Genomic DNA, 26,267 nt, shown 5'->3' with positions numbered 1-26,267 from the left:
GGGTCGCACACTACTCACACACCGGCGGTGTCGCCCCTAAGGACTCTGGTCAATGTAGTAAAGTGTTCGCGATGCATCATCTTTCGATCTTCTGCTATCTTCGCTGTCTTCGCCACACACCTACAGAGCACCTAAAACACGCCTGCAGATCATCCCCCCTCACACACCCCGAGTCACACTATCCTCACCTCACAAATCTGCAACGTCCTCCAGTACACGCAGAGCATCCTGGGGGCACGGGAGCTGCAGACACGCGGGGCACCCACCCTGCATACCTGTAGGAAAGCCACTCTCACGAACCCAGAGAATACTCTCACACATGCCCATGGCGACCACTCTGAGGCCTAGGAAACGCCCACTTACTAAACACTTACTCAACCCCTTCCAGAACACCCACTCCCAAACACCTGCAGAGCAACCAGAGGAACACAGAAATGAGACACAATACAGGGACCAATCTTCTCTCACCATTCTATAACTTTAGGGCACCCCCGGGTCACGTGACCAGCACCCTCACATCCCTGCAGAGCTCACTGTGAATCCCACCGCTTGCCTCTGCGTCCAGGCAACCAGGCACTCCGTACCTTCAGACACATGCAGGGGGCACTATGGACAAGGGAGACACAAGCCTGCACAACGGTGTCACACTACATCTTGTCGCAGCACACGTGTGCATGACAGGTACATTCCTGTGTGTTTCAGTCGAACCCTGCACAAAGAGGCCACCTCTTGTGCATGGTATAGTTTCACACCTACACGTTGTAGTTGCACAGCAAGTCACTTGCCTGTGCATCGCAGGCACACACCTGTAGTCACACACCCGATGTCACACTAATGAAGAAACAGTGAAACACACCATCATGTGCCAGCATTACCAGGTCAAAGAACAGCACGGCGCAGTCTCACAACTTGAATCTCTCACATATGCACGGTGTGCTCCCACAACTACACAGCCGTCCCACGCACACCTGTAGTAAAGATTGGCTGCACACCGGTGCAGTGTAGCCACATGTCTTCAATAAGCTGACAGCACAATCTCACACGAAATACCCAAACACATCTGCACACCTGTGCAATAATAGCACGCATGCGCAACAAGCAGTCTTCTCTCGGGGGCGTGACCACGACATCTGGTTGCCAGTAGGTTATTGTAGGGATGTACTGTTATGCATACAATGTACACTGTTTCTTTAAGTGCACAGGTTTCTCCACGAGCGTCATGGTGCTCGTGGAGTCTCCTGTGTTCTAGTACTGAGAACTCCTGGACGGCAGTTGCTGCCGGGAGAGATGTTATCTGGATCGTATTAAAGGACCGTGTCTCATACAATTGTCTACACGTCTTCCTTTCAGTTATGCTGTCAAAGTTACAAAGTAAACACAGCCAACGCACTCCTGCAAAACCTGGGGGCAGTCTACGCGTGACCCCCCCCCCCTCCCCCCATCACCTACCCACGCAGCAGAGCTTCTTGTACAGGTGTCCCTTCCTCTCCTGCTCCGACAGCCCGTTCAGCCAATCAGATCTCTCCAGGAGCATCTCTCTTTTAAAGGTGTAGTACCAGGACGAGCTGGGAGGGCGATTGATCGGCTGCCCGGCCATGGCCCCTGCGCCCCAAACACCGGATCAGGAGGGAACCGGGCCGCAAAAAACAGAATATGCGACCCCTAAAAAGTTCCCGCTGCTCCAGCAGGACGCAGGCAGCCGATAATGCTGTGTCCAAGGCTGCCTGCGCGAGAGCTTTCTGTATCTAATTACACAGGCCCTCCCCTGCTGCCTGCGCGCCTCCCGCCCCCGGCCCCTCCCCCTCCCATTGACGGCAACAACAGAAGCGACAACAAAACGAGGAAGCCACAGCCGGAGTAACCGGGCGGTCCGGTCCGGGGACTGGGAGGGGAGGCGAGGCACCGGCCGGAGGAGAAACCGTCTCTAACCTGCCGCCCTGTGGCACAACACCCGAGCATCCACTCAAAACAAAACACCCAACAGACAGGGTGGCAATGCCAGAGACCGCGTAAGTTGTGGGCAAATAGCACACCCACAAATAATAGGCAGGGCGACTGTGATTATGCGGCTGCAGCGATTTTCGCCTATTTATAGATTTGCCACATAACCCATCATATGCGGCATAAGCTACAGATTTTAACAATAACAAAATGTGTTTCGAGCTCAAACGCTTCAAAAGTTACTAAAAACGCAGCAGTCCTGCGTTGCCACACAGTGGAAGGCCGTTTGCAAAGGTTGAGTGATCACCTTTTTGTAGTTTATTGGTATATGTGGGTGTTATACTGGTACTAATGAGGTGCATCCAATGCTCAAATAGTGTTTACAAGGGGAAACAATACAAAATAATGCAGTATTTCTATTAAGAAATGTGCTCCGTTATGCCACATATTTTGTCTCTTCTTGCTGCATAATTTACTCGACTCAGCTGCATAATTTGGACCTCTCGTGCCGCATACTTCCAGTTGCCTTGGTAATAGGCAAGAAGAGCGGGGGAGGGGGAAATCTGAAGACCAACACAGGTCCATAAGTAAGTAAGATGCAGTGAAACGGGGTTACCTGATGGACGGGGCAAAGCCGGAGCCCCCCCCCCCCCCGCCCTGCCCGGGGGTGCACGTAAAGAGCAGGAAGTGAAATCGGTGGAGCATGATAAACTGGAGACCCGGCAAGTAATCAGGAACACCAGTACTTGGTAAAAGATGGAGTCGGTGCAAAATCAAAAGTAGTGTGCAAAAAGTGAGACGGGTGGGCCCAGAGTAAGGCCGGAGACGCGCACACCGGTCATTAGAGAGCATGCTGGGAAACAGGCAAGCAGGGTGGGCGCAACAAAGCGTGCAGGGATAACTGACAGGAAGTCCAAGGGGGCTGGGAACAGTAAACCCCACAGAGGGCATGCAGGGAACATGGCAGCTTGGGCAGACTTGAGAAGAAGCTGGCACCACGCGCCACCGTGAGCAGGGAGCACGCGGGCTAACGCATGCGCCAGGGCCAAGATGGAGGCACGAGGCACCAAAAGGTGGCGTGCGTGACGTATCTGTGAGTAAAGGGCGGGCATTGGATGGAGCACGGTCACTCGGTGCGTCACGTGCTGTATTTGTGGGCACACCTTCAAAACTTTGGTTTTAGAATACGACGGTGAAAGAAAGGGAGCTTTGTCCCGATAGCCTTCTGGAGAAAGAAATATGATAATTGTGACTTGGGCGGGTCGGGAATCATAAAAAACAGAAATGAATGTGTCCTTTTGTCATGGGGCGCCAGGGGGGAGGGGAGGAGTGTGGGATGGAGGGGATAAATAAATGTCAGAGCAGTGACATAACTAAATTTAGGGGGTGGGCCTGCAGAGTACATGCAGTAAGCCCCCCACTCTCCGGACCCAGCCCGGAGCGCTCAGGCCATAGACCCGCCATTGCCGGAGGAAGCCCCTGGAGCTGGGGGGGGGCGCGTTTGTTACACCACTGTGTCAGGGGATATTTATTGTTCCACCCAAAAGAATTGTTAACCTTTTGTTTGTGCCCGCCCCCTCCCCCGGGAAACCAGCCCTAAACGTATCGACCCCCATGTGAAACTGGAGGAGGGGGTAGCAGGGTACAATCAGGGGCAGGAGCGCACACAGCAAATGTACATACATGTGCTCGAGAACAGGCCACGAATGTCAGTAAAAAGGGCAGGCACAGAGGAGCACGTAAAACTGTATGAAGGAATAAAACCGGAGACCTGCAGATAGCGCCATGTGTCGAGGATAAAGTGCGCGTTCTCGGTGGACCGAATCTACAAATATATATTGTACTGGTTTCACAAATCACTTTCTGCTTCAGAGGCCAGAGACAATTTTTAATAGTCTCTTTATTCAAAAGGGACTATTTAAATTCCGTACTGGCGCCAAGATTTCTTCCCTCTCTCGACCAAGAAGGAACCAAAGCGCGTGTCGTAAAAATGGCCTCTGAAAAGCGCGGGGAAAACTCTTGAAAAACTTTTTTTTCCAAGTTGAAAAAATGCTTTATCCGATTTCTTCATAAAAATGGCCGGGCTCCATTTTTCCACCCCTCCGCCCCCTTCTCTTAACTCTCTTCCAACAAGAAGCCTCACGTTACAGAAAATGAGGCAGCAAGCGGAAAAAGGCACTTTCCCTGACTCTCTGCCCGGCTCCCCTCAGAAGCACATCTGGAAGTCAGCAGCACTGGCAGGAGTCGGGGAGAGGAAATGCGTGGGGGTGCAGCCGGCCCCCTCCCTCAGTCCCGGCTCGGCTGCTCGCTAGCGCCAAGAGGCAGCCAGGCCTGTCGTGGGAGAGCATGGCTGCCGCCCACCAAGGTTTTTAATCTGAAGAACCTTCATTCCAATTATCCAAAGACTAAATAGACGCCCAGACAAATATTTGTAGATGAAAGACCCAGGACAGTGTCCCAACTACCTGGATTCTGGTGGGTACCCCAGCTAACCCGGCCTGTGGAGGCATCAGACGGCGGGAGGCGGGCGTCACCCGTCACCCACGCTCAGACGCCTTCACTCACATTCTAAAAGGACTTTTCCAAACACACTTGGCCTGCCTTACTCCGGCTTCTAATATGCCACTGGTCGCACGTGCCTTTAATCCCTGATGGGCCGCTGACGCACTACTACCCCATCCCTGATTGGCCATTCTCTGCACGTGCTTCTATCTGCTCGCGGGCCACTGGATGCACGTGCTGATCATATCTGCTGGTGCTTCACTGCATGCACACACCTTTGACCCACCGCTGATGCTCCAAAGGATACAGATTTTACACCTCTTGGCGGGCCGCTGGATGCACGGCTGCCTGTCAATGGACCACTGGATGCACTGCTCACCATTCCTTGCAGGTCACTGGGTGTGCGTGCTTCCACGTGTTGAAGGGCTACTGGATGCACGTGCATCTATCTGTTGACGGGTCTCTGCATGCACGTGCTTGCATTTTGATAGGTCACTGCATGCACGTGATTCTATCTGGGCCACCACTGGATGCACATGCTTGTATTTTGATGGGCCACTGGCTGCACGTGCTTCTATCAGGGTCACTGGCTGAACGTGCTTCTATCTGGATCACTAGCTGCACGTGCGTGCATCTTGATGGGTCACTGGGTGCAGGTGCTTGTATTTTGCTAGCTTACTGAATGCATGTGATTCCATCTGGGTCACTGCATGCACGTGCTTGTATTTTGATGGGTCACTGCATGCACCTTTATTCTATCTGGGTCACTGGATGCACATGCTTGCATTTTGATAGGTCACTGCATCCACGTGAATCTATCTGGGTCACCACTGCATGCACGTGCTTGTATTTTGCTAGGTTACTGCATGCATGTGATTCTATCTGGGTCACTGCATGCACATGCTTGTATTTTGCTAGGTTACTGCATGCATGTGATTCCATCTGGGTCACTGCATGCACGTGCTTGTATTTTGCTAGGTTACTGCATGCATGTGATTCCATCTGGGTCACTGCATGCACGTGCTTGTATTTTGCTAGGTTACTGCATGCATGTGATTCCATCTGGGTCACTGCATGCACGTGCTTGTATCTGATGGGTCACTGGATGCCCCTGCGTCTATCTTGATGGGTCACTGGTTGCGCGTGCTTGTATCTTGATGGGTCACTGGATGCTCGTGCTTCTATCTGGGCCACTGGATGTACTAGTTACCCCAGAGACCCACCACTTCCACCCGCAGGATCCTGGCACCTGTAAAGGCACCCCTCTCCAGATATCAGCGAGTGCCCCTTTTAATCGATTCACCTCTTAGTGCTACGCCGAGGAACAGTTACGTGGCATAGTATAATTTCTGCCCAAGGTCACTAAGTGCGACTAGTTGGGCTGGGACTTGAACTTCCAGCATTCTTCTTTACACCCTTAAATTCCCCCTGTGCCACCCCGCGCAGCACTTCGGGCCCTCAGTACCGTCCCCTCGCCCGGTGCACTGAGTACGGCTCATAAGAGGAACAAGGACGCCCCCGGTGTCACAACCGTCTGTTTTATGATCATTTTGCGTCGATTTGTCAGACCACCTCCCGCCAATGTCAACACGGCGGCGGCGTCTGTTTGCTCTTGGCAGAGAACGGGCCCTTGTGTAAAGATGCCCATTGTGCCAGTGCCTGGGAACGAACCATAAACTGAGAACGAGCGCTCTTTTGGCACGCGTGGGGCATTGGTGCGACCATAGAGTTTGCAAACAATACATTCCGCCTTCAACCGTATTTACGGTAATGCACGTGCAGCAGCCGTGCAAGCATATCCCCGGTTGCAGTTGCTACATAGGCTCCTCTTGACCGTGCGACAGGTGTGCAAGCCGATTTTCACTATGCAGCAACTTGTGCAAGGACCTACCCACCCTGGCACCCACCCTGGCATCTCCCAACTGCTCTCAACAAACCCCAGCAACTTGCAGCTGTCGTGCAAGCTTCTCAGCTGTACAAGCTCCTCACACCGCTGTGCAGCAGTGGTGCAAGCTCCTCCCACCTGCACACGTTCCTGAGCACCACTGTGCAGCAGTAGTGCAAGCTCCTCCCACCTGCACACGTTCCTGACCACCACTGTGCAGCAGTAGTTCAAGCTCCTCCCACCTGCACGCGTTCCTGACCACCACTGTGCAGCAGTAGTGCAAGCTCCTCCCACCTGCACACGTTCCTGACCACCACTGTGCAGCAGTAGTGCAAGCTCCTCCCACCTGCACACGTTCCTGACCACAGCTGTGCAGTCACCTTAGTACTGCTCTCAGCTGTACAGGTGCCGGACCACCGCTGTGCAGTAGTGGTGCAAGCTCCTCCCAACTGCATCATTGTGAGACAACCATGGGACTCTTCTCAGCTATGCAAGGTACGTGACCTCCAATGTGCAGCAGCCGTGCAAGCTCCTTTGAGACTAAAAGGCTACAGTTTGGTACAACCGTGTGGACTATTAAGGCCACAAAGATGACTCCTCCCATTTGCACGCACATTCACTAGGGTGGTGAAGCAGTCCCCCTACTTAAAAGACGAAGGTCTGCTCTTTGACGGTAGACACCGCGCGCATATAGGCCATTGCCATTCCTGATTACCACACAAGCGCCCCTTGGATGCTCACTATCAGACAGGCAGTCCTCCTCACCAGAGAGTGTTCACTATCAGACTGGCAGTCCTCCTCACCAGAGAGTGTTCACTGTCAGACAGGCAGTCCTCACCAGAGAGTGCTCACTATCAGACAGGCAGTCCTCCTCACCAGAGAGTGATCACTATCAAACAGGCAGTCCTCCTCACCGGAGAGTGCTCACTATCAGACAGGCAGTCCTCCTCACCAGAGAGTGCTCACTATCAGACAGGCAGTCCTCCTCACCAGGGAGTGTTCACTGTCAGAGAGGCAGTCCTCCTCACCAGAGAGTGCTCACTATCAGACACAGTTCTGCACACCAGAGAGTGTTCACTATCAGACAGGCAGTCCTCCTCACCAGAGAGTGTTCATTATCAGACAGGCAGTCCTCCTCACCAGAGAGTGCTCACTATCAGACACAGTTCTGCCCAACATAGAGTGCTCACTATCAGACAGGCAGTCCTCCTCACCAGAGAGTGCTCACTATCAGACAGGCAGTCCTCCTCACCAGAGAGTGCTCACTATCAGACACAGTTCTGCCCACCAGAGAGTACTCACTATCCGACAGGCAGTCCTCCTCACCAGAGAGTACTCACTATCAGACAGGCAGCCCTCCTCACCAGAGAGTGCTCACTACCAGACACAGTTCTGCCCATCAGAGTGTTCACTATCAGACCGGCAGTCCTCCTCACCAGAGAGTGCTCACTATCAGACACAGTTCTGCCCACCAGAGAGTGTTCACTGTCAGACAGGCAGTCCTCCTCACCAGAGAGTGCTCACTATCAGACACAGTTCTGCCCACCAGAGAGTGTTCACTATCAGACAGCAGTCCTCCTCACCAGAGAGTGTTCATTATCAGACAGGCAGTACTCCTCACCAGAGAGTGCTCACTATCAGACACAGTTCTGCCCACCAGAGAGTGTTCACTAACAGACAGGCAGTCCTCCTCACCAGAGAGTGCTCACTATCAGACAGGCAGTCCTCCTCACCAGAGAGGGCTCACTATCAGACACAGTTCTGCCCACCAGAGAGTGTTCACTATCAAACAGGCAGTCCTCCTCATCAGAGTACTCACTATCCGACAGGCAGTCCTCTTCACCAGAGAGTGTTCACTATCAGACAGGCAGCCCTCCTCACCAGAGAGTGCTCACTACCAGACACAGTTCTGCCCATCAGAGTGTTCACTATCAGACAGGCAGTCCTCCTCACCAGAGAGTGCTCACTACCAGACACAGTTCTGCCCATCAGAGTGCTCACTATCAGACAGGCAGTCCTCCTCACCAGAGAGTGCTCACTATCAGACACAGTTCTGCCCACCAGAGAGTGTTCACTATCAGACAGGCAGTCCTCCTCACCAGAGAGTGCTCACTATCAGACAGGCAGTCGTCCTCACTAGAGAGTGCTCACTATCAGACACAGTTCTTCCCACTAGAGAGTGTTCACTATCAGACAGGCAGTCCTCCTCACCAGAGAGTGCTCACTATCAGACACAGTTCTGCCCAACATAGAGTGTTCACTATCAGACAGGCAGTCCTCCTCACCAGAGAGTGCTCACTATCAGACAGGCAGTCCCCCTCACCAGAGAGTGCTCACTATCAGACACAGTTCTGCCCACTAGAGAGTGTTCACTATCAGACAGGCAGTCCTCCTCACCAGAGAGTGCTCACTATCAGACAGGCAGTCCTCCTCACCAGAGAGTGCTCACTATCAGACACCGTTCTTCCCACTAGAGAGTGTTCACTATCAGACAGGCAGTCCTCCTCACCAGAGAGTGCTCACTATCGGACAGGCAGTCCTCCTCACCAGAGAGTGCTCACTATCAGACACAGTTCTGCCCACCAGAGAGTGTTCACTATCAGACCGGCAGTCCTCCTCACCAGAGAGTGCTCACTATCAGACACAGTTCTGCCCACCAGAGAGTGTTCACTATCAGACAGGCAGTCCTCCTCACCAGAGAGTGTTCACTGTCAGGGAGGCAGTCCTCCTCACCAGAGAGTGCTCACTATCACACAGTTATGCCCACCAGAGAGTGTTCACTGTCAGAGAGGCAGTCCTCCTCACCAGAGAGTGCTCACTATCAGACAGGCAGTCCCCCTCACCAGAGAGTGCTCACTATCAGACACAGTTCTGCCCACTAGAGAGTGTTCACTATCAGACAGGCAGTCCTCCTCACCAGAGAGTGCTCACTATCAGACAGGCAGTCCTCCTCACCAGAGAGTGCTCACTATCAGACACAGTTCTTCCCACTAGAGAGTGTTCACTATCAGACAGGCAGTCCTCCTCACCAGAGAGTGCTCACTATCGGACAGGCAGTCCTCCTCACCAGAGAGTGCTCACTATCAGACACAGTTCTGCCCACCAGAGAGTGTTCACTATCAGACCGGCAGTCCTCCTCACCAGAGAGTGCTCACTATCAGACACAGTTCTGCCCACCAGAGAGTGTTCACTATCAGACAGGCAGTCCTCCTCACCAGAGAGTGTTCACTATCAGACACAGTTCTGCTCACCAGAGAGTGTTCACTATCAGACAGGCAGTCCACCTCACCAGAGAGTGTTCACTATCAGACAGGCAGTCCTCCTCACCAGAGAGTGCTCACTATCAGACACAGTTCTGCCCACCAGAGAGTGTTCACTATCAGACAGGCAGTCCTCCTCACCAGAGAGTGCTCACTATCAGTCACAGTTCTGCTCACCAGAGAGTGTTCACTATCAGACAGGCAGTCCTGCTCACCAGAGAGTGTTCACTATCAGACAGGCAGTCCTCCCCTCACCAGAGAGGGCTCACTATCAGACACAGTTCTGCCCACCAGAGAGTGTTCACTATCAGACACAGTTCTGCCGACCAGAGAGTGTTCACTATCAGATAGGCAGTCCTCCTCACCAGAGAGTGCTCACTATCAGACACAGTTATGCCCACCAGAGAGTGCTCACTATCAGACAGGCAGTCCTCCTCACCAGAGAGTGCTCACTATCAGACAGGCAGTCCTCCTCACCAGAGAGTGCTCACTATCACACAGTTATGCCCACCAGAGAGTGTTCACTGTCAGAGAGGCAGTCCTCCTCACCAGAGAGTGCTCACTATCAGACAGGCAGTCCTCCTCACCAGAGAGTGTTCACTGTCAGAGAGGCAGTCCTCCTCACCAGAGAGTGCTCACTATCAGACACAGTTATGCCCACCAGAGAGTGTTCACTGTCAGAGAGGCAGTACTCCTCACCAGAGAGTGCTCACTATCAGACACAGTTATGCCCACCAGAGAGTGCTCACTACCAGACACAGTTCTGCCCATCAGAGAGTGTTCACTGTCAGACAGACCGCCCTCGCCACCAGAGAGTGCTCACTATAAGACACAATTCTCCCCACCAGGTGTGCTCACTGTCAGATTGACAGTGAGCACTCTGTTGGCAAAGGCTGTCTGACAGTGAGCACTCTGATGGGGACAATTGCGTCTTATATTGAGCACTCTCTGGTGGTGAGGACGGTCTGGAAGGTTTATGAACGCAGATATTGTAACGATGGACGTCATTTAGGGGTAGCCAGAGGTCACACCTGTGACCCAAGGCTTGCCCCTTGCGACTCCTGGCACCACCTTTGAGACCCCTGGCCTCAAAGATGGCAAAATCAGTGCCAGGAACAGAAGGGTAGCTCGTCCTTATGGACATCGGTCGGGCCTGCACTTTCCTTGCTTTCTGTGATTTTTTTTATGACACTAATAGTGAATACTATTTTATTATTCCGTATTAGTGTAATAAAAAATGGAGTTCACTTAGCTGGAATATGACCTTTTTTGTCAGGTGAGGTAAGGAAAAAATGCTTTTAAATGTATGTCGTGTTAGTGTTTGAGGTTGTGCTTATGTGAGAGACAGTGTGAATGTGTCTTATGTGTAACCATGTGCGTGTGAGTGAAAGTAAAGGCCCAAGTGTGTGTGATGTCACTTCCGCTACCCCAGGCATGTTCATGAATTGATGCCCGTGTCATACAGGGTCTGGTGGCCTAGTAGACTAATGCGTCCACTGTACTGGTCTGTGTTCAACTTCATGGTCACAGGTTCAAATCCCTGCAGGTCCACTCATTTTATCGACCTCAGAAGGATGAAAGAATGAGTACCATTGAGTTAGGTAACAATAACAATCTATTATTCAGCGCCAGAATACCCTTGGATGAGAGTGTGCTTTAGAAATATAAACATAACATGCGTGTTATGTCATACGCCAAGTGACCAGTGTCATACCTAGCTTCACTCGCGAAGCAGCGGCGGCTGTGGACAGCCACCCCAGCCGCGCTGGCCTCACCAGGCAGCAGATTTAGACTCCCATAGTCATAGAACTGCCTCTCTGGGCTTCGAGGCACTCTGCCCTTACTCTCCAGGCACCCAACCTCACGGCATGCTCCTAACAGGACAGCAGCATTTCCATGGCAACTTCCAGCAAACACTGCAGGTGGTCAATTAAGACCTTTTTAATTTGAATGCCTTACTCGAAGGGAGGGTCACAGTCTGACCAGGCACTGAAGGAGACTGCCCCCCTAGGGGCAGTGCCTCGGTCTGTACCAGCGCTTCTGTGTGCCACCCCCAGCCCACGCTAATCCACCTCCAGCCCACGCCTATCCACCCCCCAGCTCCTTCTTATCCACGGTAATATTAATTCCAAAGGAGCCTGTATTGAGGTGATGTGTTTGCGTTGCTTCCAAAGCACACCACGAGGTGTCTGTGTCGCACCCACCACGGGATAGTTTGATAACCAAGGTATGAAATGGACAGACGAGGAAGACAAGGCGCTCCAAGGGTCTGTGGAAAGGTCTGTGGAAAGGATCTCTCTAGACATCCTGTACCAAGGGCCTGAGGAAAGGTCGTTCGGAGAGGGTCTGCATGGACAGACGTCTGTGTAAGGACATTGGCAAAATCACTGGCAAGACAATTGACCCAGTTAATGCACCTGTCGAGGGGTTCAGGGTGCACCCGGGAACCCGTACATTCAAATTCTATCGGTTGCAGTCAGTCATTCATCCTTCCAAGGTCGAGGGCACAAGTCCCTCGAGTAAGGCAGGTGAAGCGCCTGTTGATTGAAATTGCATTCAAGCGCCCACTGTGGGGGCCCATTTTAGAACTGAACTCTAGTGGCGAGCACTGGTAGTTGTACACTTGAGACAAACACACCACAGCTCGCACTCACACCTAGCTTTAGGAAGATATGCAAACAACACGCAGGTCTTGGCACCATTGCAGCGCTCGGGTTCGGAATACTTTAGTAATGTGGGTGTCTTCACGAGACCTGTGAGGGTGAAGACTGGTGAAATTCGGTTTATTTCGGGCACCGTAGAAAAATACGCTCACATAAGGCAGATACACGGTTATGAAATATGTGACCTGCTCAAGATCACACATGCTGGCTGTCAATTCAAAGGTGGGAAAAACAGAAGTATGCACGCTTCTGTCTACAACCTGCAGCCAGTTTATTGCCGCATATACACTAGAGGACAATTTCCTTACTGTTTTGGGAAAATCAGGCTGTAATGTGTCTCGAATCATTTTGCAGAGGTACACCTGTAGAAATAACTTCATTCATTCATCTATTGATGCAGGTGCTCCATCTGCACAGGGCAAGGGCTCTGCGCAGACTCATTTCAGGTGACCGGAGCAAAATACATAAATACATACATATAAATAATTGTCCGGACACTGATACCTCTAAAGATACCACCCTCTTGGGACCCTGATGCAAGTCTACAAAACTGCAAGGGCTTCTGGGAAGAGAGCTCAGCTAGAAATCTGCTCCTTTATGCTGGCTTCAGCCCAGCTGAAACTGTCCCATGTCAGGCGCGAGGGACTCATCCAGCCCCACTGCATTGTGGTACTTGAAGCATACATGCCAACGTTTTTAGGGTAGGGACATGGGAGATTTAAAATAAAAAAATCGTGAGAATGAAAATTCCCCATTGACTTCTTTTGTAGAAAATGCAATTTCAGGCGGTAGACAGCTAAAATAAAGCAATTTTTGGCTTGAAAAATCGGTAGTCTCCCGCCTGAATCGAGTCTATTGGCATGTATGCCTTAAGCCTTGTATTTACATGTGCATTGCGGATAACCTAATATAAATAACATTTGTGTTGCAGCGTTAATGGACAAAGGAGCCACAGCCCCCCTCGACAGGTGCGGGCCGGTATGGACCGGTTGATGGCAAATTTTTGCGGGTAGGTTTCCCGCGTGTGGCAACGATTGGTTGCCGCAGGGGGGGGCAGTGGGCTGACTGGGCGGCTTGCAGGGGCAGCAGGACAGCTTAAAAGGCCGTAGATCAGCCTGATGAGCACCTTGCTGCCCGCCTGGCAATGTGGATTCCCGGTGCCCGCTGCCCCCGCCACTAGAGAGACTCAGTTTACCCCCCATCCCTTTAGCTTCTATATATAGTTGGAGAGGCGGTTAAGGAGTCATGTTTTGACCACAAAACGGGTTGCCAAAGTGGGGCATCACAGATCTAAGTGCAGGTGGTTTCAAGATGTTGTTGGTTTTTGAATAACCCGGGGCAGGGGTGACACGGTAATTGATGAAGGGCTGGGGGCATCCGCTACCGCAATTGTCCCTGGCCCTAAGGGGTACCCCGTAATATGCCCCGTGGGAGTGGGGGGGATGGTGGCTGCGACAGGGGACCAAGGTACGGCCCGGTTGCCCAGGCTCAACCCGCGATTGGGTGCCAGAGGGTGTCCCTTTGCTGGGTTGCTCTGGCATGGTCGTTTTTGGGGGGCTAGCTGGCCTTAGCTCCCTCTATCTTGAGGGAGCGGAGAGTTCGCCTTGTAAACGATGCCACTAGGAACCGAGAGGTGGTCAAGCATGACTCCTAATGGAGTGTGAGAACACGCGGGCAGGGGATTAGTTGTATTAGTAAAAAGTTTGCTGTATTAAACTATTACTTTTTTGTAAATATATGGAAATGTTATGCAATATGAAGACAACTGTTGAATTGTTAATTTTATGGAGTGTAATAAATACGGCCACAGAATGGGGACATTCTGAAAACGCAAATCGAGTTGTCTGTTGCAGTTTCATATGATGGGTGCAGCTGTAATGTTGTTGTTCTGGTACGGGGAGGGCAATTCTGGTCTTCCTTCTTCAGCACACTGGTCTCGTGACGGTCCCTCACCTGTCACAGATGCAACACAGCGTCCTAGGTAAGCCATTTCGCAGCAGGAAGCCATATTCATTTATCCACAGCCTAGTTCCCGGCCTGACACAGTGATTTGTTAGGGAAGCTTCCAATGAAATTATTTAGCAACGCTAATTAGGTTATCGATGTACTGCCTCCCACGGGCTCCTTATATTGATGACGGGAACATCTAAACCATAAAAACCTGGATGGAAAGTCCAAGCAGGATTTATGAGGGAGTCTAAGACACAGGAGGCTGTGACAGCCAGTGTTGTCAGGTCTACCGCATATTTTATCTATATTTTCTTCTACAGCGACATTTACACAACTTGGTATTAAGTAAACACGATGCAAGTTCAGCTTACAAACTATTTCTGCAACGAATTCAACAAAAAATAGCTGTGAGCAAAACAGCCTGTTTTTGTTTTCTTTTTGCCCGATCTATGGCATCTTTCGGAAGACCCACACTCCTTATTCAGGACATGTTAGGTAAGGCGGGCTTCTGCAGAGGTGTGGTGCTTGTCCCCCCAACTCTGTCTTCACTCCTTTCAGAGACAGGTCTGGGGGCTCAGTGGACTAATGCATCCATGGGCTTGTGTTTAACCTCATGGTCACAGGTTCAAATCCCGGCAGGTCCACGCAGGTCGATAAAAGGAGTACCATTGAGTTGGGTAACAACAAACATCTGTTATTCAGCGCCAAGATACCATTGGGTGAACGTGCACTTTACAAATACATGGTGTGGGTGGGTGTGTGTGTACGTGGAGGAGAGGGGGAAATCATCTCCCCTCGAAAACCACAGTATGGTCTGTTAGCAGTAGAATGCTATGTTACAGTGAGGAGATTTGTACAGACCCCCCAATCTTGATACGGGGCGCGATGTGTCACCACGTTAGCAACAAAGCGTACACTGGTTATAAACATATAAATAAACTAATAAAGACGTGAGGGAGAAGTGTGGGGGGGAATCTGAACAGGAAGTTCCCCATCGACACACCCTGAGGCCGTCAGAGATGTGACCTACATCCATTAAGAGCAGGAAAGATTTACGCTGCATGCAGAAGTTGTATATGAGCATCTAAAAATATAAAGTTTCGAACATACAACAGAATGGATACCATGGCAGAGAGACAAACATTACTCACTCCGATACCATGATGACTCAGAAAAGAAACAATTTATCATAGGTTGCTGAGAAGAACAGCCCAGTGTTTCACTTGAGTCAATGAGCTTTTCTAAGGGAGGGAGGCAGTTTTAGATATATGTGTTTTGCAAAAAAATGGAAGCACAGGGCTTAGTGCTGATTGGCAATAAGGCAGTGCGCAAACTCTAGACACATAAGCACATTAACAATATATCACCAATTTAGAAAAAATATTTTAGATTTTATTAATTTTGTGTTTTTTGTTGGTAGAAAAAAAAAAAAAATATATATATATATATATATATATATATATATATATATATGTATATATATATATATATATATATATATATATATATATATATATATAGAGTCAATTTATACACAATTTACTTCAACACATAAATAATTACACATTGCTACCTAGGTTACACTTGTAAATTCAACCGCAAAAGATAGATGTGCAGATCTACATTTAAATCAGTCCATCTAATCCTTGACATATCTGTATAGCTATCTGGAAATTAGAGCTTCTACTCCTTGAAATATCCGTCCGTCTACCTCGAAATCAGTGTACCCAATCCTTGGAATATCTGCATATCTACCTAGAATCAAGGTGCCAACACCTTTCAATATTTGTATATCTATGTCGAAATCAGCATATTTAATCCTTGAAATCTCTGTATCATTACCTTGAAATCAGTGTTTTTAATCCTTGGAATATCTTTATTTCCACCTCAAAATTAGCATTATTAATCCTTGGAATGTTCATAAGTTTACCTATAAATTGCAATATTTAGTCATCGTTATGTTTGTTTGCTAAGCACACCATCACCTGAGAGGGTATCCAGCTGCTGAGCAGGTGTGTGCGCCTAGCTCTACCTGTGGTAGGTTGGTTAATTGAAAAGCCAGGCCTTCAGCTTTTTGCAGAATTCAAGAAGAGGGATGCCATCCCACGCCTTAGGAGTGATGTAAGAGGACGCTTATATGTAATCTAACTCTTGACATTTCTGGAGATCTACCCCCCAAAAACATTATCTAATCCATGGAATATCTTTAGATTGACCTCAAAATCACTGTATTTAATCATTGAAATATCTGTATATCTACTTCAACCCACACTCTATCTTAGCCAAAAAGCCATATCTATTTTGAAACCAGTGAATTGAATCATCGGAACAGCTGCTTATCAATTCTTGGAATAGCTGCTTATATTTACCTTGAAATCAGTATGTTTTATCCTAGGAATGTCTGTATTTGTACTTTGAAATCATAGTATCTAACTATTGGAATATCTCTATATCTACCTCAAAATCAGTGTTTCTAATATTGGAATTTCTGTAGGTCTGCCTGAAAATCAGCGTAGTTAATACTTGGAATATCTGTAGAGCTACCGCAAAACCAGCATATCTAACCCCAGGACTATTTGTTTATCTATCTTAATAGCAGTGTATCATTGGAATCATTGAAATATCTGTAGATCTGCTTCCAAATCAGTGTGTCTAATTCTTGGAATAGCTACATCAGTGCATTTAAACAAATACCTGTATCTACGTTAATATCTGTATGTCAGCATCTGCTTGCCGATTATTGGATAACAATAAATATCTATTATCTGTCATCAGAACTCCCTAGATGTGAATGTGCACTCTCCAAATATCCTGTTATGTTGATATACATGCATATTGTAATCTGTATGTTTTTGAATGTATGGATCTACATCTATCTAAATACGAATATGTGCATCCCAAACAATAACTACATCTATGTTTACATTATCAGGTCACTATCTGTATCTTCATCAATGCTGATATGTCAATCTTGGCTAGGGAATATCTGTACCTACACTAAAGTCTGTTACAATAAATGGACGTCACGATTTGTATTTCATTATCTCTGCTAATATCTGTATGCCAAAATCTATTCCTCTTTCAATAGCCATATCAATCTGTAGGTAAATATTTGCATATACAAATTCAAATTTCAAAGCTTTATTCGACAACAGTCATAAAAGCATATACATCGATCAATCTCTATATCAATATGTGATTTCAATAGCGTGATTATATCTATCTATCTATGTATAGATATATATATGCAAATTTCATTAATATTTGTATGTATCTTTATGTACATTTCTTGATTTTTTGCATCTGCAAAATAAATACCTGCATCAATATCTGGATATACACCTGTCTATTAGTAAATGTATCTACTTCAATATCTGTGGCAATATCTGCACCCATTTCAGTATCTAAATAAATATACGTAGGTCAGTATCTGCACCTGCTTAAAACAATACCTGTAACAACATCTCTAAGTGTCTTCATAAATTAATACATATATTTCAATATGCCCATGTCAATTTCTGTATCCACGCCCACGTCATAATTTGTATCTCAATATCTGTACCTCTGTCAGAGATGGTATGAATGTTCATATCTGTAAGGCAGCAGCCGAATGCTCATATTTTGTGTGAGCCTGTATCGGTGTGCACGCCCGAGCCTGTATTCACAACTCAATACGGTGTGACCACAACTAAACCCACCTACCTCAATATTTATTCAGCTACATCAAGATTCGTGTTGCTATGTTAATATATGTATATGTCAACATTTATTCATCCGAGTATTTGCATACTGATGTCAATAGTAAAGTTTCTACACCAGTACCTATGCCTCTTTGTAGAACACCTATGCATCTTTGTAGAACAGCTGTGCATCTTTGCAGTATACCTAGGCATCTCTGTAGAATACCTAGGCATCTCTGTAGAACACCTATGCATCTTTGCAGAATACCTAGGCAGCTTTGTAGAACACCTATACATCTTTGTAGAATGCTTATGCATCTTGGTATAACACATTTGCATCTGTGTAGAACACCTATGTATCTGTGTAGAACACGTATGCATATTTGTGTAACACATATACCTCTTTGTAGAACAGCTGCGCATCTTTGTAGAACAGCTGTGCATCTTTGCAGGATACCTAGGCATCTCTGTAGAACACCTATGCATCTTTGCAGAATACCTAGGCAGCTTTGTAGAACACCTATACATCTTTGTAGAATGCTTATGCATCTTGGTATAACACATTTGCATTTGTGTAGAACACCTATGCATCGGTGTAGAACACGTATGCATATTTGTATAACACATATGCCTCTTTGTAGAACAGCTGCACATCTTTGTAGAACAGCTGTGCATCTTTGGAGGATACCTAGGCATCTCTGTAGAACACCTATGCATCTTTGCAAAATACCTAGGCAGCTTTGTAGAACACCTATGCATCTTTGCAGAACACCTATACATCTTTGTAGAATGCTTATGCATCTTGGTATAACACGTATGCATATTTGTATAATACCTATGCATCTTTGTACAACACCTATGCATCTTTGCAGAACACCTATGCATCTTTGTTGAATGCTTATGCATCTTGGTATAACACCTATGCATCTGTGTATAACACATATGCATCTGTGTATAACACCCATGTATCTTTGTACAACACCTATGCATCTCTGCAGAACACCTATGCATATTTGTAGAATACCTATGCATTTTTGCAGAATGCTTATACATCTTGGTATAACACCTATGCATCTTTGCAGAACACCTATGCATCTTTGTAGAATGCTTATGCATCTTGGTATAACACCTATGCATCTGTGTATAACACATATGCATCTGTGTATAACATCTATGTATCTTTGTACAACACCTATGCATCTTTGCAGAACACCTATGCATCTTTGCAGAACACCTATGCATCTTTGTGGAATGCTTATGCATCTTGGTATAACACCTATGCATCTGTGTATGCATCTGTGTATAACATCTATGTATCTTTGTACAACACCTATGCATCTTTGCAGAACACCTATGCATCTTTGTAGAACACCTATGCATTTTTGCAGAATGCATATGCATCTTGGTATAACACCTATGCATCTTTGTACAACACCTATGAATCTTTGCAGAACACCTATGCATATTTGCAGTACACCTATGCATAACACCTATGCGTCTTTGCATAACACCTATGCATCTTTGCAGATGCAACACAACAGAGCACAGTGAGTTAGGGTTGTTCCAGGTTTCCCATATTTGTACCCTGGACATGCCCAGTTCGTACCCGCCCCTCCCTGGCGCAGACGCTGGATGCAGGCCGAGCTTCAAGTTGCTTTGATCAGTGACCTTATGCCTCCAGGTTAAAAGAATACTGCAATTTCACTATGTTCCATGCCAAAGAAAAGAATGAGGGAAACTAGTCATGGGCACAGGGATACGGTAGGGGGGGTCTTTCCATGGGCGCTGCCAACAAAACCAGGGTCTGTTTCCCTTGGCAGAGCAAAGACACTCGCTGCCAAGGTGGCCGCCGTTCGATGCCCGCCGTTGCTCTGGCATGGCCGGGGACCTCTGCAGACCGCTACTTCCGGTGAGTCACTCTGGGAGAATGTGAGTTTTTTCTCCTCGATTAATAACTGAAAGAAATCCATAGCACCAACAGGCACAGACGCAAGGTCCAAACTCCGAGACGCCCCCCTGCATCCTGTGTTAATGGGAAGCCGGGCTCTCGGCCTCTGCGTCACTGGGCCAGGATAGGGGGCAGCCTCACCCCCAGCAGGATAGGCACCGGAGAGCACCAGGCTCCTGTTAAATCACTGCCACCCACCCACAGTGTCCCAACGACTCTCAAAGGTGGCTCACACTGCTCAGGAGGGCTACCTGACACTGAGGCACAGACCAACAATGCGCTAACTAGAGGTACTAGAGACCAAGAGAGCGCTAACTAGGGGTACTAGAGACCCATAGTGCTCTAACTAGAGGTATTAGAGACCAAGAGAGCGCTAACTAGAAGTACTAGAGACCCAGAGTGCTCTAACTAGAGGTACTAGAGACCCAGAGTGCTCTAACTAGAGGTACTAGAGACCAAGAGTGCTCTAACTAGAGGTACTAGAGACCAAGAGTGCTCTAACTAGAGGTACTAGAGACCCAGAGTGCTCAAACTAGAGGTACTAGATACCCATAGTGCTCTAACTAGAGATACTAGAGACCCAGAGTGCTCTAACTAGAGGTACTAGAGACCAAGAGAGCGCTAACTAGAGGTACTAGAGACCCAGAGTGCTCAAACTAGAGGTACTAGATACCCATAGTGCTCTAACTAGAGATACTAGAGACCCAGAGTGCTCTAACTAGAGGTACTAGAGACCAAGAGATCGCTAACTAGGGGTACTAGTGACCCAGAGAGCACTAACTACGGGTACTAGAGACCAAGAGAGCGCTAACTAGATGTACTAGAGACCAGGAGTGCTCTAACTAGAGGTACTAGAGACCCAGAGTGCTCTAACTAGAGGTACTAGAGACCCAGGGTGCTCTAACTAGAGGTACTAGAGACCAAGAGTGCTCTAACTAGAGGTACTAGAGACCCAGAGTGCTCTAACTAGAGGTACTAGAGACCCAGAGTGCTCTAACTAGAGGTACTAGAGACCAAGAGTGCTCTAACTAGAGGTACTAGAGACCCAGAGTGCTCTAACTAGAGGTACTAGAGACCCAGAGTGCTCTAACTAGAGGTACTAGAGGCCCAGAGTGCTCTAACTAGAGATACTAGAGACCCAGAGTGCTCTAACTAGATATACTGTAGACCAAGAGCACTCTAACTAGAAGTACTAGAGACCCAGAGTGCTCTAACTAGAAGTACTAGAGACCCAGAGTGCTCTAACTAGAGGTACTAGAGGCCCAGAGTGCTCTAACTAGAGGTACTAGAGGCCCAGAGTGCTCTAACTAGAGGTACTAGAGACCCAGGGTGCTCTAACTAGAGGTACTAGAGACCAAGAGTGCTCTACCTAGAGGTACTAGAGACCCAGAGTGCTCTAACTAGAGGTACTAGAGACCCAGGGTGCTCTAACTAGAGGTACTAGAGGCCCAGGGTGCTCTAACTAGAGGTACTAGAGACCCAGAGTGCTCTAACTAGAGGTACTAGAGACCCAGAGAACTCTAACTAGAGGTACTAGAGACCCAGAGAACTCTAACTAGAGGTACTAGAGACCCAGGGTGCTCCAACTAGAGGTACTAGAGACCCAGGGTGCTCTAACTAGAGGTACTAGAGACCCAGAGAACTGTAACTAGAGGTACTACAGACCAAGAGAACTCTAACTAGAGATACTAGAGACCCAGGGTGCTCTAACTAGAGGTACTAGAGGCCCAGAATACTCTAACTAGAGGTACTAGAGGCCCAGGGTGCTCTAACTAGAGGTACTAGAGACCCAGGGTGCTCTAACTAGAGGTACTAGAGACCCAGGGTGCTCTAACTAGAGGTACTAGAGGCCCAGAGTGCTCTAACTAGAGATACTAGAGACCCAGAGTGCTCTAACTAGAGGTACTAGAGACCAAGAGTGCTCTAACTAGAGGTACTAGAGACCCAGAGTGCTCTAACTAGAGGCACTAGAGACCCAGAGTGCTCTAACTAGAGGTACTAGAGACCAAGAGTGCTCTAACTAGAGGTACTAGAGACCCAGAGTGCTCTAACTAGAGGTACTAGAGACCCAGAGTGCTCTAACTAGAGGTACTAGAGGCCCAGAGTGCTCTAACTAGAGATACTAGAGACCCAGAGTGCTCTAACTAGATATACTGTAGACCAAGAGCACTCTAACTAGAAGTACTAGAGGCCCAGAGTGCTCTAACTAGAGGTACTAGAGACCCAGGGTGCTCTAACTAGAGGTACTAGAGACCAAGAGTGCTCTACCTAGAGGTACTAGAGACCCAGAGTGCTCTAACTAGAGGTACTAGAGACCCAGGGTGCTCTAACTAGAGGTACTAGAGGCCCAGGGTGCTCTAACTAGAGGTACTAGAGACCCAGAGTGCTCTAACTAGAGGTACTAGAGACCCAGAGAACTGTAACTAGAGGTACTACAGACCAAGAGAACTCTAACTAGAGATACTAGAGACCCAGGGTGCTCTAACTAGAGGTACTAGAGGCCCAGAATACTCTAACTAGAGGTACTAGAGGCCCAGGGTGCTCTAACTAGAGGTACTAGAGACCCAGGGTGCTCTAACTAGAGGTACTAGAGACCCAGAGTGCTCTAACTAGAGGTACTATAGACCCAGAGAACTCCAACTAGAGGTACTAGAGACCCAGAGAACTGTAACTAGAGGTACTAGAGACCAAGAGAACTCTAACTAGAGGTACTAGAGACCCAGAGTGCTCTAACTAGAGGTACTAGAGACCCAGAGTGCTCTAACTAGAGGTACTAGAGACCCAGAGTGCTCTAACTAGAGGTACTAGAGGCCCAGAGTGCTCTAACTAGAGGTACTAGAGACCCAGAGTGCTCTAACTAGAGGTACTAGAGACCCAGGGTGCTCTAACTAGAGGTACTAGAGACCCAGAGTGCAGTAAGTAGGGACCCAGGGTGCTCTAACTAGAGAGACCCATACTGAGGGAAGTAGAGTATCTACTACTAACACTGCTTCAACTGGAGGTACTAACTATCCACCCAACAACAACTAAGGGAGTATCAGCGACCAATAGCACTCTAATAAGGAATCGCCGACTGAAGCTCACCCTGCAAGGATCTTGGTACACCGTGGACTCATGACACTCTGAATATCCCCTTCCTCCCCCCCCCCCCCACCCCAAAAAAAAGCCCCAACTTCAGGACAAACAGAAGTCAGGACCAAACCATGCTCTCTGGACACTCCCGTGATCCCCGGGGAGCAAACCAATAATGAGTGACTTCGGGGTGACCGCCATAGAGGGGGGCTTTAGCAGAGTGAGTGAAACAGGGGGCGTGGTGAGGTTGGGGCGTGGGGGCTGACTTCAGGGAAGAACTTGAAAACTTCAAAAAACAGAACCACATCAGACGAGCCCTGCAGGTTTGTAGAGCTCTGACGTCATATCGGAGACTCCATTCGCATGGCTGTCAGAGGTCCTGAGAAATGAGGCGGCTCTCACGTCATCACCCACAGCGCCCTCCCGCCCCCTCCGAATGTAAGGAGCCCACCAAGGCAGCGGACCCCAGTCCTGCCTACAAACGGCCCATTCATGCCTCTAAACCGCAGACTATCCATCAGAGGTGGCAGAGGGGTTCCCAGAATAGGGGAGACGGGACAGGGCGCGCATTGTTACCTCGGTGGGGGGGCACCCCACCTCCCCTCAGCAGCAACACATTCAGTATATATAGCAACCGGGCCCTGTGATGGAGTATCCAGGAAAGCGAGCCCACTGCCACCCACCGCAGAAGTAAACACAGACAGAGGGGGGGGGGGGGGGGGGGTGGGAGCAGCAGCACCCCCACGTGCCGCAGCTCCCGCCCCGACTGGAGCACCGAAGATTTAGGACCCGTCATGCTCGGGAGGTAATGTCTTTCAGATGCCTTTTTCCAGTTCACATTCCTACAGACCCATAAACCGGCGGGCCCCGCCCCCCCCCTGATGCACTGCAATGGTACACTCCATTCCCGCGCTTTGCTTCGCCTCATTGAGGTTTTAGTAGCCAGGCAGGGCAGGGAGCGTGACCCCAAGTGGTCTGTGGGGAGTAAAGGGTCAGGTCTATTGCAGGGGTGGAGGAGAGGGTTCGGTTTCACCCTTCAGCTCTACGAGAGTGACGGCTGTGGTCAAACACTAAACAACATGGGATAATACAAGCATGGGTCTGGTGTTGTCTTCTAGCCCTGTTGCCTGGTCATCGTCTGCTTGTTTTTTCATGGTTTTCGTAAAACTTTATTTTTGAGGAAGCTGTCAGGCAATAAAAAATACATTACAATTTTTTTTTTTTTGTGTGTGGGGGCGGAGAGGGGTGAATCTGCCCTATTGGTGGGCCTAGAACAATGTGACTGACCACCACACACCAATGGGTGAAGAAGGCCTGGCTGAATGCCTCTCTAAGAAAGTGTATAGAACTTACAAATTGAGCAAAATGTAAAGGTCTTGGTTGATGCCAGCCCTAGAAAGAAACGGCTAATGAAAAAACAAAAAAGCAAAAAGCTCAAGAAACCATGAACTTGTAGTTCCCATTAAGCCAGAACTTTAAGTTTTTCATAATGACATCTCAACAGCGTCTGCAGTACTTGCAGGGGTTGCGAGAAGGGTTGCGGTGCTCAGAAATCTAGAGGGCAGCCAGGCAGAGGGCACGGTGCAGGCCATGGCACTGTCTCTGTGCCAGTCCCCATATCTCGCCAACAGCCCACAGTCTGACACCACAAGTAACTTTCTCCTGCTAATGCTGACCCCAGTTGGAACCCCGTGCTCCGGACCATTGCCCGTGTTTCTTACACTTCTGAAAATATCCTTCCGTCGGTGTGTAAATGAGTTGTATAATTCAAATACGCTGTGTTTGCTGTGCATAATTTGAGGGGTGTTGTGAAGTCTGTCAATCAGCTGTTTTGACAGATTCACTTGCGTTCTAGGGCGGTCCCCCCCCTAGGAGGTGCCTGGGAGGGGGTCTTCTTGGGGTTCTGGTTAGTGGCAAGGAGCTGCCCTGTCAAGACCACACTGTGCGCGCCCCCCCTCCAGCAACACCGGGCTCTTGTGCAAATCGGAGCGCTTTGCGGCCGTGTCGGTGTGGTACGAAGCGCTACCTATATCACGAAGCGCTACCTATATCCTGCAATGCAATACACACATCGACAGAGAGCTAGAACGAGGCTTATCCCCTCAGGTTGTTGGAAGTATCCCTTGCGGCTCCTGCAGGGGGCGCGCTCTACACGCCAATCAGAATTAGGATAAAAATATACAGAATGAGAATGCCATAACCCACCTGAGAGGTAGAAGAAATAAGGGGGCGGGGACAATTACCACAGAATAAGATGCACGGCAATAGCATGCATACTCAAAGACACTTCAAGAGATGCACCTCCCTCTTAGGAAACCCTACAAATGCACTCCATAGTTTGCTTGTTAAAGCGCCAAAAGCCAAGTAATTTGTGAACATGGCGCATCCTGAACGCTCAGGATATTATCTTCAAAAGCAGAAAAACAAGAGTTCTGAAAAGTAGAAGACGCAGAAAGGAAAACAGTCACAATAAAGTGTGTGTGTGTTGTGGGGGAAGGGGTCAGCACTCATTTGCATAATGCAGGCCTTTGTTTAAAGTGCCATAGTGGGCGAAACAGGAGGGGTGGGAAGGCTACTAAGTGCGATTGCCAAAGCTTTAGCATATTTGCGAGTATTCCTTTCATGTCTTTGTGGGTGTTTAATACTATTCAGCTGCCTTAGGACACCACCACAAGAGGGCGCCAGACTGCAACTAAAGACCTCAAATAAGGCTGGGTTGGAGGGCTATTTTGAGGCTGGAGGAGAGGGTGACAGACAATATGTCAAAACCTTTTTTTGCACTTGGATCATGAAATCCTTGCAACCTAACTGCAGGGGGTCGTTAAAAGTGCAGCCGTGGTGTCCCCCCACGGGTCACTGAGACACCTTAAGTCAGTAGTGCGACAATCCTAGCATATGATTGGCTACCCACATGCAGTCTTGAGTTTCACTCCTGTTCCACTGATGAAACAACTTGAAGCCTGTCATTGAGCAGCTCACAAAGGCCACCTGCAGTCCTTAATTTACGCAGGTGGTTGCAGGTGGGACCCACCAGCATCAATTTGGGGGACCAGCACTTATTTTTTTCTCACCAAACTTTAACCCAGATCACGAGACAAAACAAGAGAAAACACAAAATAAGGAATTAAAGAAAAAGACAGAAAAATGGTGACAAGGGAGGAAGCAGGAATTAAAAATAATATACAAAAGCGCGATACGGAGTGCCTGGTGGAGGATGAAAGAGGCATGAGGTGGAATCAAGACCGCGCATCATCCGTATTCGGCACCCCAATATTGGTAGGACCAGGCGAGTGCATCTGAGCAAAACTTTGGGCCTGGTCAATTTATAATTTTTACAAATTAAGCACGGGCCACCTAGTTTTCAGA

General features: G+C 48.6%; 1 protein-coding gene across 12 annotated transcripts in view; it reads right to left on the bottom strand.

Moving 5' to 3' along the window:
* Positions 1–26,267, bottom strand: part of PLEC (plectin) — a 1,130,647-nt gene that overhangs the window by 301,794 nt on the left and 802,586 nt on the right. Inside the window, exon 1 of one of the 12 annotated variants that reach the window (XM_078686565.1) lies at positions 1,450–1,622. The exons of the other annotated variants lie outside the window; for them this stretch is intronic. Within the exon in view, the coding sequence (XP_078542691.1) occupies positions 1,450–1,597 (148 nt within the window). The 5' untranslated portion in view covers positions 1,598–1,622. Of the gene's footprint in view, positions 1–1,449; positions 1,623–26,267 lie in introns of those variants that run through there. 12 annotated transcript variants of the gene reach the window in all.

The sequence above is a fragment of the Lissotriton helveticus genome, chromosome 4_1 (assembly GCF_964261635.1).
Source record: "Lissotriton helveticus chromosome 4_1, aLisHel1.1, whole genome shotgun sequence".
Lineage (NCBI taxonomy): Eukaryota > Metazoa > Chordata > Amphibia > Caudata > Salamandridae > Lissotriton > Lissotriton helveticus.
This window is presented reverse-complemented; position numbering and strand designations above follow the sequence as displayed.